General features: G+C 36.2%; 1 protein-coding gene across 22 annotated transcripts in view; it reads right to left on the bottom strand.

Annotated features, from left to right (window-relative positions):
* The window catches only part of CACNA1D (calcium voltage-gated channel subunit alpha1 D), a 255,060-nt gene that overhangs the window by 70,354 nt on the left and 170,798 nt on the right, over window positions 1-13,908 (bottom strand). For 20 of the 22 annotated variants that reach the window (XM_041118620.1, XM_030043557.1, XM_030043559.1 and 17 more), the window contains 9 exons: window positions 11,161-11,321; window positions 10,352-10,577; window positions 10,000-10,207; window positions 7,964-8,084; window positions 6,781-6,895; window positions 6,007-6,076; window positions 5,308-5,377; window positions 4,336-4,480; window positions 2,386-2,515 (listed from right to left, as the gene is read on the bottom strand). In XM_041118620.1, the coding sequence (XP_040974554.1) occupies window positions 2,386-2,515; window positions 4,336-4,480; window positions 5,308-5,377; window positions 6,007-6,076; window positions 6,781-6,895; window positions 7,964-8,084; window positions 10,000-10,207; window positions 10,352-10,577; window positions 11,161-11,321 (1,246 nt within the window). The remainder of the gene's footprint in view (window positions 1-2,385; window positions 2,516-4,335; window positions 4,481-5,307; window positions 5,378-6,006; window positions 6,077-6,780; window positions 6,896-7,963; window positions 8,085-9,999; window positions 10,208-10,351; window positions 10,578-11,160; window positions 11,322-13,908) is intronic. The other 2 variants (XM_030043566.1, XM_030043546.1) reach the window with 1 other exon arrangement.

The following is a 13,908-nucleotide window of genomic DNA, read 5'->3' as shown; positions in this document are numbered from 1 at the left end:
ATCACAAAGCAAATTTATGAATAACTAAATTACTTAAAATCAGCACTACAACTCTTTTTTCTTGAACTTGGAAGATACAGCAGTGATTTATTTGTAGGAAATTTAAAAGAATCCACAACAGTTGCATAGTGATATGCAAACTATTAAAAAGACTGTGGATGTGATATTGACCTCACTGCTGTTGACAGGAACACTGCCATATATTTCAGTACAACCAAGATTTCACCCTTTCAAGGTGGCCATATCACTAGCACCTAATTTAGCAATCAACATGCATTGCAGTAGGGTACTAGTTTAGTTTAGTATCCACCTATCCAACTAGCAAACAGTTGTGCACAGAAACGTTTCCTGTGGTTCAGCAACTAATAAAATGGGAAGAAAAAATAAAATAAAGAAACAACACACAAAAAAAGTATTCTTATTAGATCATAAAAAGGAAATAATTTTTTCCCCACATTCAGCTGAAGATCACATCCTTCTGTCTCTTGCTGGGCTGAAAAAATAGGCAAATATTAAAGCCATTTAACAAAGATTAATCAGTAAGGAATTCATTCTAGAGTTAAAAGAAAATATTTAAAGGCATTCCAGTTCGTAAACTTTCATTACCTTGCCAAGGTGGCTGTTGAAGGAACATGATCATTCAAGGTAGTAACAAGAAAAATATGCAGGTCTGGTGCATTTGTGAATACTTACAAGAGGGCAATGCCTTCTTGAAATCACTCCCACAATTTACCTGTGTCCCAAATAGGAATAATCCTTTCAGTTACCACCACTCTCCAGTTACATTTTCCTAGTACTCCTCCAGTTACAAAAACAATTATCAGCCATTCAAGCCATTTATACAATAACAATTTCAGTATTGCCCACCAGCTCTCTTTTTCTTACCCATTGGTATGATTTGTTCATAAGATTGCACTTGTCCAGTTTTATAGATACGGGAAGCACACAGCTCTACTGAATAGTACATGAAGAGTGTCTTTGTGCTTTGACCTCTTTTTACCTTTGAAGAAAGTTTTAGCTTATTGGTTTTTACTAATGTTACTGAAAAAACATTCAGAGAATGTCAACAGCCAAATGAGGACTTTCAGAGGCTGCATCTACACTAACAAGAACTACAACGATACACAACCTCTGCTGACCTAGTAAGCCCATCTTTCTTATAAGAGGTAGAAGAGTTTCTCTAGCTCCATGGCAATCTCTACAGATCAATTTATATCTAAGACAGGAGAGGCCTGGAAGTTCTGTCAAAATATCCCAAAACTCTCCACAGACTATTACCAAGTTGCATCATCTCAGCAATTTCATACCTAATCTAAAGCATGCACAACTCACAATAACATGAGAGGCTTGCTTCACCACTAATACAAGTGTAACAAGTGTAAGACAAACATTAGTGGTCACACGAATGGATTTATTTTTGTTTCTCTGTCCAATAACTGTGCATTTGAGTAACCGGCTAGTCTTCTACTATATTAAGAACTTAAAATGGGGGATTCAGGAATTTGTTTTAGAACACAGATTTATACTCACCACATAAACTACACTTTTATTGAATAATAGAGAAATTTCTGAAATTAATATTCTTATAAATATTTTGTTTCCACAAGTATATCTAAAAAAGGATGCAGAAACACTTCCAACTTTGGGGGGGTTGTATATAGGCTGAAAAGGCATTTGACTCCGAATCAAGGCAAGAGCTGGGCATGCTCTGATCCTCATCTTACGTGTGAGTTTAGAAAAAAGTGAAACTTGTTTAGCTTCTGATATGGCCAATCAGGAATCCAAGGATCTTCATGTCTGATGTGGTGGTACTCAAACTCAGTGTGGCCACACTAGCTTCTTTGAAAGAAGAAGTAATATCCTTACAAATCCATACACTCACTAACAGAGTAATACTCTCAGTTCCCCAAGACCATATAATAAGAGTCAATGAAGGAGAAAAGAGGACAGGTTAAAGTCTATTCCCAACATGTTATAAACAGTGATAATTGTAACTGGCATTTTTAAATCAGTATCAAACACTGAGAGGCACTAAGAGTGATTCAGGAAATGCATATCAGGTACACCAGCTGCAAATTACAAAAAACCATGAAAATTGTAAAGGTTATGCTCAGCTTGAGTATATTTTATTCTGATATATTTATAGCTAACAAAGGAAAAACATTATGTACATGATAAATGGTTCTAATACCTATGATGTTCCATTAATAAAGTTACTTGTCTTTAAAGATTTATTTTTTTTAAAGAAAAAAAATATGAATGTATGACTTGAAAAAGGAAAAGGAAAGTTTCTTAACTTGAAAATTAAAAACTAGGCACCAGTCCCAAAGGATTGTTATCCTGTGAGGATATATTTATCTTCAGACATAAAAATGAAGGGCTTACATTATTTCGAAAAGAATGGCTGCGAATTGGATCTTCTGCTGCCAGGGAAACACTGCTCAGCATGATGAAGACAAGGATGAGATTGGTAAAGATGTGGTGATTGATGAGTCTGTGGCATCCCACTCGAATTCTGAAGAAGAGACACAAAAATATACTATGTGTGCAAATAGAATTCAGCAGATGGCTAATATACAACATGTTTTCTATTACTTTGCCAACAGTGACAGAACAGAGCAACCATCAGCAGCTAAAAGCAGTGCAAATGCTGAAGCTATTGCTCTGATTTCTAAAAATGTAAATTCAAAATCCAATCCACCTGTTGTGAAGGTGCACTTACCAAAGGAATCTGAGAGAGGATTTCCAAGCTCCTATTGGTTTTCAATGGGTTATGAATGCCACTACAAGTTCCAGTGATTGTACCACTGTGCATATACAGAAGCCAAATGTCAAAAGGACCAACACTAGACAGTAAGTCATTTCAGAGCCCCGGTTTGATTTGATTCTTACTAAAGCTGTCAAAAATACTTATCTGGTGAGGTGTGGCTTAGGCTGCAGATCTCATTTTGCTACTTAGAGACTCAACCCAAATCAGAATCTCCTGTGAAGATTTTCTTATAGAATTACAGGACAAGTGGGTGTTAAAGATTACAGAGCTGCTAAGTTTCAGCCACATAACATGAAGTGGAACTGTATATATGCTTAGAGTCACTGAGCCCAAGGTTATTACAAATGCTATTGAGCACCTTGGTAGAGTAGGTTCAGGATTAAATTAGCAAAAAGGCAGGATCAGGTTTACAACTGACTAACACTGAAGCTGTCTAAATTCTGCTGAAGAATCAGAAGGTTCCTGGGGAAAATTTGTTCTCCTGTTATTAAATAGATGATTTAAGTATAGTGTGTGTCAGTTAAGTAAGATGGACATTTTGGCCTGAGAATATGTAGCATTGGTTGAGGCCAAAAGCAATTTGACATGTTCAACAAATCTAATGTTTTTGCATTCAGCATACGTGTTCTTAAAATTACTAGTTTAAATAGCTCTCTTTCCAGTTTGGAAATTCTGAAGAGCATTAGACAACCCATGGAATGAATAAGATACAAGCCAAAAACATTATATCTTGATCATCACACCATCTTCTAAACTTAATGGCAATGACCTCTACCACTGAGAAGACAGCATTCTCCCGCGCCAAATAACTCTTAAGCTCCCTCCTAAGACTGCTCATGAAATTGCTATATATAAATGTAACAGCTATGTTCAGTCTGTAGGAACTGAATTTACTTCACTCGTTCACTTCCATCCAACAATCAGTAATGACTTTAACGAACTACTGAAGCTTGCTTTCTTCATCAGTGTTGAATTTCAAATGCTCTGGAGTGAGACTGAGCAGTGGAAGATTCCAATTCCCCCCAAAATCCAACTATTATTGTTCTTGATTTTTGAAATAATTTGTCTTTATCTTCAGTGTTTGCTTGGATCTGGGAAAATGCTGTTACCCCAAGAGAAAAATATACATCCTTTCTCCTTCTTTTCTCTTTTTCTCTCTCTCATTTTCTCTTCTCCTTCCTCACCTGTATTGCTCCACAAAGGTTACTAGGATTACTAGGGATCCTATGTCATCTAGAAGATGCTCAGATCTTAAGTCACAGTTTATATATCCAGTGACTAACATACTAAATAGCTAACATACATTAAAGGGTACTTTTCAGACATGTGCAGGCTTGACAGACTATATGTACAATATGCTCTTATCTTCAACAGTGGGAAGCAAATTAATATATTTATCAAGTTATTTTCATTTACCAAGTCATTCAGAAAATTTTAGGAGAGAAGCCCATCTCCCTCCTGTTGAAGCTACTGGAGTTCTATTCCTAACTGCACTGGAAGGAGGCCTGTTCCTTCACTGCTAAACCTTGATGGACTGAAACAATATTTTTCAAAATTATATTTACGGATTGGTGCTGCTGAAAATGAAGAAGGCACTCCCTTCAGGGATCGGTGTTATCTTCTCCTTCATATTTAGTTCCGATATTCTACGGGGACGTGGGCCTGCTGGTACCTCTGGTTCATCCTCCTCATCTTCTTCATCTTCACCTACTTTAAATTAAACACTTTTTTACTATAAAATAAAAAACATTGAGGTTTTGTTCATAACAATATAAAAGCATGGCTTGTATTAAAATATATATGGGTCATGGGAAATATATATTCATAGCATGGCTTTAAAAATGTATGAATCAATATATGAACATCCCCATAGTTGTCATGAGCTTATATACATGTTTATGTGCATATATGTGCCCTGAGTGCACTAATAGGCTTGACTGGCCCTGACCAGCCTCATGTGGGGACTCCACTCACAAGTCCTGCACATGGGCTCTGGAGCCCCACTTAAGCTCAGCCCCTGACCATCAGTCCATGCCTGAGCTGGGTTGTAGGGGTGCTGAGCTCTGTGCACTGGTTGAGCACATAGTCATCAAAGGGTAGGGCAGATTTCTGTAATAGGCATCCAGACAATCAGACAGAACTGATTTTTAGGTAAATACATTCACTGGACTGGGAGAAGCTAAGACAAAAATACATTCACTGGACTGGGAGAAGCTAAGACAAAAGTGGCCGAACATCATCAGCCCTAGAATGTCCTTTTTTGCCAAATATTTCAGAAAAGTTTTGAATTTCCTCTCACAAATACTACCACAGCAGTCTTCAGGCTCACAGTATTAACTCGCATATGTTGTTTGTACTGTCTAGGAAGCTGCAGGAAAAGATAATACTTAGCAGCTTACAGGCCCATTTACCCACTGATAACAGAGCACAACTTCACTGACTTCAAAGGAATTGATTCAGTGTTCAGCAAGAGCAAGTTTAGGATATTTTACCAAACAAACTTAAATGTCTTTGTCTTCTCGATGGTATTCACATACCTGGTACGTCACAGGGTGGATAGGGATCTTTATCCTCATCCTCTCCTTCTCCATATTCAGTAATTGTCACCTACAGCAATGAAAGGGATGCACAAGAAGAAAAATAAATTTAAATACAGCTTGGAGTATAAAGTTCAACAGAAAGCAAACCAAATAAGCCTCTGAAGTCAGGGAAGTGATCCCTATGCTTATTCTGAGTTTTCTGAAACAGGTTAATGCTGAGAACAGAGGAGAGCTGACAGTTTAATAGGTATTTTTAAAAGATGATTTTTCTATACCATCCACAGTCTTCTGGCTGTGTAGATCACAATAAGAATATAACCAACAGGCTTTGGTAAAAATTATCAAGAATGTTTGAATATTCTACTAAGTTTATCATTCACTAATCTCTTCCATTGGATTTATCAGGCAAAATACCTACAGGGATCCTAAAACAACATCAGTTTTCTCTAACATTAACTATTTCATGCTCTAAGAGCTTCCCTTCTCAGGATATCCTGAAACCAAAAGGATTTTCTAGATTAAGAGATTCTGTGAGGATGCAAAGCATCAGAACTAAGTTTCCTTTGCCTGGAAAAAAATGGAGGGATGATGGGTTCATAAAAGAAATTGTACAATGCACAGTAGTCTTGAAAAGTACTCTGTAGCAAAATCAGTAAAACTGCTTCTTAGAAAAGACACAATTTTTAGAATAAACACCTTACTATCCTTGGGCTTCTTTTGGTCACCTTCTGGCTTCTCACTTTTTTTATTTTCCAGACTCTCTTTCCTACAAAACAATACAGTAACAATTACAAAGCACATCATGTAAAGACAGAAGATTTTAAGTGAACAATACCCATTCTATGAAAAGTAATGAGAGCATACCTAAAACCATATAGTAAAATATTTAAAATTATTTGCACAGCTGCAGGTGTCAGAGCAATAACATCCATTGCATTTGAATGCAGTGATCCATTTAAAAGATTATAATTTTGAATATAATTCCAGAAGATAATCCCTCAAAAATTCAATGCATGATCATTACTCCTTTCTAGAGGAATAAACCATGCCCTTGGACTCCTACAAACAACTTGCATTGACTTCAACAGGCCTGCACTGACTTCAAAGGAAGGTTTTCTTCTTGTCTATATAAGGCTTAGAGAACTGATTCCACAGGGAGTTGTGCACTGGAGACAGCAGATACATTCTTGTTCTAATTGCGCAATAAATCCTACCATTGCAATGTTTAAATATTAGCTGGCTTATCATTATGTCCTTAATTCACCTCGTTTTCCCAATTACTACCCTACTTTTATCTCAAATCATACTTATTGGGTCTTATTTTAATGTCTAGGTAAACTCTTTCATTTTTTTCCTGAGTTCAATACATTTTGAAGATGGTAGATATTTATATAAGAAAAATCCTTATGAAAGAATTCAGTACCTTCTCCTTCCCTCTCCTACTTTTTCAACATGCCCATGCTATTTTACCTCGCATTCTTTTTCCTTTCCTTTTCTTCAGCTTCTTCTTTCTGAGCTGTATTTAGACTTTCAGCGTCTGCCAAGTTATCCACAGCAATGGCCAAGAAGACATTTAGCAAGATATCTATTTCAAATCATTTTAAGGACGTTATGCCTTACTAGTTTGGTTTATTATCAGCATAAACACTGACAATATGAGAGATATAAAATGCATGTTCCCAACCTACAGTGTAGAGATTTGTGATGCTGGAGCATAGTGCAAATAACAGTCATTTAATGGACCAGATTAATACTGGGTATAAAATGAGCAGAGATCCATCAGGGTCACTGATTTTAAAATAGCAGAATACTTGACGTATTTTTTAAATAAATGAAATTCAACTTTGTGCTAGCCTGAGCAAGTTTCAAATATGAAACATTGTCTATTAAAAGTGAAGACTGTTCAGACATTTTGAAAAATTCGTTTTTATAATGTACTATCTCCTGTGTCTACAACAATCTATATCAAATTCCGTACTTCAGTCCACATTAGTTAAATACAAATACTGATACAAGTACCATATAGTACAGAAAACAGAATGTTTTTGCCCTTTTATCACGTCCTGACCTTTTAAGAACTTCTGAGAATGACACTAGTTTCTGTTGCTACATGAGGCCAAGGAAGTATTTCCACTACACTGAAGGCAGGGAAGGGGAATGCTTCAGCAGACTTAAGCCTAACTGACTCAACATTTCTCTGTGCAGATTTCTCTCATTTGGTCCCTGCACTATACAGCAGATTGCTGGCTCCACTGTCAGTGTGTGTCAGAACTAACAGGGCTATATGAAGCGTCAAAAGCATGAACGGGAAATTATTGCCGTTCTGTAGCCAAGATCAGGCTACATCCATGCATTTTCAGAGGGAGAGATGTCAAATAGAGACAAGCAGGTAGAATGAGGCTGTTTTCGTACTGAAGGAAGAAATCAAAAATTCTCTGGTTTCTGCCATTGTGGTGGCTGGAGATGGACTCGGGAGATCACTAGAGCCTCATTCGTTAGGGAACAGGTGTACAAAGAAAAGTCTATATAGAGGACTTAGCACATACAGAAAGTGCTTGCATGTCCGTTGCAATTTACTCCCTCAGAGAAATTTTGCATATGTCCCTGGCACACAGCGCCATTTGGAGATGTTTCCAGTGAGTGCAAAGGATACAGTTACCACAGATGAAGAGGATAATGAAATATATACAGACTATCATGCCTGACGATGATGGGCCACCATATGCCATTATGCCATCATACATAACAGCATTCCAGTCTTCACCTGTTAGAATCTAAGAAGCACATATATTATTAGTAACTCAACATCAACAACAGCAATAAAGAAATAGGTTTCCTCTGACCACAATACACAATAAGGCTAACCTTCTGTATACACAAAGCAATACCATAATCTTTTCATGCATTGTTTTAAAATTTCCATTTAAATAAGCATCTCCTGAAAGCTTGGGTTTAACTCTACTAGCATTTATTTTATGCTACACATTTACATCAGTGAATTTCAAAGGCAAAAATAATAAAAATAGAAGACTATAATTTTAATGATTTTGCCATGCAAAAGTAAGAGCCCTGATTTTCAGTAATGCCATGTATGTAGTAATGCCCACAAATGTTCATCACTCTTGAAAAATCTAGTTAGTATATGTTTTAAGGTTCTCTTTTTTTTTTTTTTTTTAATAGTGGCCACAAATCTTTTCTAGTGTATGCTATTTGTAAGTCCTGCAAATTAGTCTACCCAATTTCAGTTTTAACAGGGACTGGCCACCTTATCACAAAGTCTGTAATACACATACCACACACATACACTACTGCTACAGCTTTTGAAATTGTAGCTGTTTTAAACTGAATGGAGCTCAATGCTGTGGGACAATTACTTGATTTTCTTACTGGCTATTGTTTCACACAGTTTCACCAAAGTCTAAAAGGATTTTACAGAAATTTGTTGCTTAGTTAAAAGGATAGTTTACACTTAGGCAACTCCCCTCTTCCTGTACTACGACAAAAATTCTGAGTATTACAATGCAGGTTACAGGGGCACTTGATTTATTTCTAAATTCTTAAAAATTACTAGTTTTATCCTGAGAAAACATTTAACACTGAGTCTCCTTCCAAGTAATTAAGTAGTTGTTCAAGAAAATTATAGGCATGCCAATTTCTGATACTCATTTTTGGAGAGCTAAACTTGTCAAGCTGATTTTCATAGTTGTTGAGCACCCAACAGGTTGGTTGCTCCTAAGTGTATTCTGAAACTTAAGGAAGCCTCATTCCTTTGAAAACGAGGCAGCCTAAAATCTGAATAAAATCCAACTCAGCTGAGTTGGAAGGTACAGCTTTAATTTGTTAAAGGGGCAATGTCAGGTCAAATGTGGACACCGTTCCTGTTAAGGAAACTTCTCATTTAATATTTTCTTATGTTAAAATTACATGGTAAGATTTTTTTCTTGCTCTGGGCAGCCACCATATGAAATTTCTACTGAAGAGATAGGAAGTTGACACAAAGTTGAATCTTGCAGGGTCAGCTTTAAACACTCACCTATAATGTCTGAAACCAACATTGTGGTAATGTGCAAAGCTGAATGTAAAATTGGCTACAGAGATGAAACCAATTAGCCTAATTCCAGTATCCAAATTGGGAAAAAATAAAAAAAGGATCGTAAAATAGTGAGAAGTGAACTGTAAGTATGCCCTATGTTTTCACAAGTAACAGACAAGTTGATTTAAAATTTCAATAAACCTGACAGTATCTCTTTAAAGAAATTCATACTTATTTTTATATTATAGTAAGTAATATGACCCATATGCAAAAGCTCTCTTACAATGCTTCTCATTTCTTCCTGCTTGGCAATAGCTGAACTTTTATATATAGCTAATGAAGTTAAAGAACACAATTTGATTAAAATAAAAATAACATTCCACCTCTTTTTCTAGTCATGTAGTTGATGGACAAAGGAGATTTAATTTTGTGAAGTAATATGACAGCTATGTTGCATAGATAGATCAAATAAGACATGACACAAATGGCAAAAATGGCACAGAGTTACCAGAGTACTGAATTTAATGAGAAGAATGCTACTTAAAGTAAACTAAATAAACTGTATTTATGATTTTATTTTCAGGCAACATGATCACTTAAACAGCTTTGTTGATCATCAAAGGTAAAATGTTTCATACAGGATGAAAGAAAGTTACCTGGAATACAGTTAAAAGAGCTTGTGGAAAATTATCGAAGGTGCTCCGTTTTGTTTGAGTTTCATCAAAATTAAATTTGCCTCCAAACAGCTGCATTCCAAGCAACGAGAAGATTATGATGAAGAGGAAAAGCAGAAGCAACAGTGAAGCAATGGACTTCATTGAGTTTAACAAGGATGCTACCAAGTTGCTCAGGGATGCCCAGTGCCTATAAATTAAAATGCGTGTGTTAACACACACCAAAAAAACCCCAAACAAAACAGTAAAAGAGCAGAGCATGATGAAGTATTACAAAAGAATTGCTGATCACCCTTCAGATATCCCTAAAGTTAGCAGTATTAGTTAATCTTACCTTGTTACTTTAAAAATACGCAGGAGACGAACACAGCGAAACACTGAAATTCCAAGGGGTGACATAATTTCCAACTCCACCAAAATGGTTTCAACAATGCCACCACAAACAACGAAGCAATCAAAGCGGTTAAAAAGAGAAACAAAATAAGCCTGTAGGCCCAAGCTGTACATCTTTACTAACATTTCACAGGTGAACAAAGCCAGAAGAACCTTATTTGCGATATCTGGAACAAAATATATAAAACAAAAAAAGACATTCCTGAATTGTCTCTTAGAATTCATTTTTATTTTAACATAATAGTACTATACTTTCTATACGAGTTTGCAGTCTTTTGCTTAAGAAGGAAGTACTGGGTTTTTATGTGGGAATGTTTTTGATGCCTAAAGTGGTGAAAGTTACACAAGGATGTAAAAGCTTCCTGCCACCTATAAACTATTCGTATTTCCAGTCCACTGTGCAGTTCATGGCTGCTCAACTCACAGCTTGAGTCCACACTGTAACTTATGCAACACAGCCCACAGCATGTTCTGCTGTGCAAGTTATCATTTCCTTCCTCATCTTTCAAGCATGGTTTAACAATAAAAGTACAGGTATTTACAATTTAGTATTGTCAATTTTTTGCTGGTATGCCATTAAGCTGTGTTACAGTCATAGAAATCAAATACATTCAGTCATTTCTTGTATCTCCCTTTGGCTGGGCTGAATATTCTTCAGGACAGCAAACAACAACAAAACGTCAAAGTACAAAGTACAAAAGAGTGGAAGTATCCATATTCAAAAACAGGACAAATAATTTTTGATTGTACCTTGGATCTGGGTCAGCCAGTCAGGTTGATTATAATGCTCCGATGAGATAGTTAATGTGTTCAGAAAGACCAAGACAATTACAAGCCAATAAAATGTGACAGATTTTACTGCAGCTCTACATTTTCTTCGATTAAATCGATTCCAGCGACGCCAGCGTCGACTGAAAGTTCAAATAAAAACAAATTTATTATTATACAGAAAACATACAGACTTAAGGAGGGTTTCTTCTGTGTAGGAAACACAGTGCAAGTATGTATGTGTGAGCAGGTGTATTTTCATAAATATGTGCACAATACTTCGGGTAGCTGTGTAAATTATTAGCAGTTGCAGATTAGGGAGTTCTATTTTGTTACTCCATTTTTAGATTTCATTATAGATTTTCAAATGTAAACCACAACTTTTGGAAACTCTAATTGCCTGTGACATAATTAGATTAAGCTGCATTCAACATTTCATTGAGTAACAAGATACATCTGTCTTCCCAGGCCCTATAAACTTAATAGCAGTAAAAAAAAGCCAATGAAGCAACTTAGAACTCAAATTACAGTTAGTCTGAAAACGTAGGCTTTGAGTTAAACCACAGGCACAATTCTGGCAGGATTAAACAAGGCAAGAATGTTGTGGTCAACTTTTAGAAATCTACCATATAATGTTAGAAATCTCAGTCAGCGACTCCTAGAGATTTCTACTGATGTGCCTTGAAACTGTGTCAGCGGGCAAATGTTTGTGAAATGAATAAGAGTGAAAATCAAGGACAAGTAAACAGACCCTATCTAGATACGAGCTGGATTCACAAGTGAGGGTATCAGCTTAACTTTGGACTCATAAAACTAGATTTAATTTCTCTGCTTCACTTCTGGGAACTTTCGTAAACCAATTAGTTTCCCTGGGTTGCATTTCCATTTGTGAAACAGGAAGAAAAATATATTGCTGGGTCACAGGAAGAGAAGGATTAGGAAGCATTTGATATCACCTAAAAGGAAGGCATATAAAATTCACGCACCCAGAACTACAGCTGTGGACTCAGATAATAAATTTTAGGAACCAACAACTGCTTCATCCAAAATTCAAGGGGCAGAGCAGGCACAGACTCCAAGGGAAGCTTGACCTAGTCTTAAAATAGCAAAGAACTGAGAAGACTGTGCATGTATAAGATTATTCCTCTATAGTTTCACTATCAAGCCAGTCTAGCACAAATCTGTTGTGATGGAAAGGGGTGGTCTGCTCTCCTTATTCTGCCCTCTCCTTTCCCTTTTGCCAAAACTAGCCCTAATGAAGTGAGCCAGACCCGAGAAATGAGTGGTGGAAACCAATTTCTTTTTTTCTGGGTTGATTTTGGCTGGCCAGTTGTCTGATCCAATTCATTGCATTGCCACATCACAGAAAGAGCAGGAAGAATGAGTGGCTGAGATAGGGGAAGGGCACTGCAGCCCTTTTGGCAGTACCCAAACAAGGAACTGTGGCCTTTGAAAATTGTTACAAATAACTAGGTGAATTCCTCAATACTTTTACTATCTGGATTAGCGGGTATTGTATTTAGTAAGTATAAAATCAGAAATGCTTCAAATGTATCTCAGAAAATAGAACAAATATGCAATAACACCATAAAAATAACTGAGCTTGGCACTGCATTCAAGCATTAATCGAATTTTCCTTATGCACCTTCAATTTGTACTTGTACCAATGGAAATTAATAGCGATTTCAGATATCAGTACAAAGATGTTTCAAGCCTTTGCAGTATTCTAACCATTTAAAGGAAAAATATCCTGTCCTGACCTAAATCAACACAGTATTCAAGAACATTCTTATCTTGCTAGTCCCCTGCCAAACAGCACTATGTCTGTGGCCATCATCAGAATGGCTCACTCCCTGAGTAGGTAAAACAGGATTTTTTTTACACTTACAGAAGATCGCATCATTGAAGTCAATGAGACAGGAATAATTTTATTTTGGTATCTCGACTCATAGGAGCCAAAAGCAGTCTCAAAGTATATAAGTCATAGCTCTCTGAAGCCAATGGAGCTTTTTCTTTTCCCAAAAGGTCTGTGGAATTAGTGACAAAACAGTGTAGCTACGTAGTGCACATATGAAAATGCTGCCAAAGGGTATGCAGTGGCATTTACATGTAGAAGTGTATGAATAACATAAGCATGTGTAAAAAGCCTACAGAAATAAAGCAAAAATTCAGAAAGGAGCATAAGAGTAATTTTCTACCTTCATTAGATTGGTACGAGTAAAGAAATAAACAGTAAGTAGCAGACTGAAGTAGATGGCCTGTTGTGCCAGGAAAACCTGTGGCTATATAAAATAGGAAAACAAATTATGCTATTTTCACTCAACAATCTTCTATATTTTAGTACCCGCCCCTCCTAGTTTTAACCGAATAGCATAATTTTTTTCCTGGAAGAATGAAATGTACCCTTTTATTTTGAAAAGAAATTCCATTTTCATAAATTTGCAATGATATAATATTGTTTTCATTAAATTATCAAGCATTTTTCACAAAATATAGCAGTTGAATAAATATTAAAATCACAAAGGACACTTATAGTTGACACAGTTTGTTACAACAAACCAAATTATTCACTACTTTTGTTCTCATTAAGTAATTTATCATTTTTTTTTCTTCATAACTATTTACAAGCAAATCATTATTCATACAAATGTGTTCCCAATTTCACTTTCATTCACGCAGGTATTCACGTTTAGTTGGTCCTTTAGGCCCTGGTCTTAAATTTGTACCTCC

The sequence above is a fragment of the Aquila chrysaetos genome, chromosome 20 (genome assembly GCF_900496995.4).
Source record: "Aquila chrysaetos chrysaetos chromosome 20, bAquChr1.4, whole genome shotgun sequence".
NCBI lineage: Eukaryota > Metazoa > Chordata > Aves > Accipitriformes > Accipitridae > Aquila > Aquila chrysaetos.
Note: the sequence above shows the minus strand (reverse complement) of the source record. Positions and strands in the feature narration are given on the sequence as shown.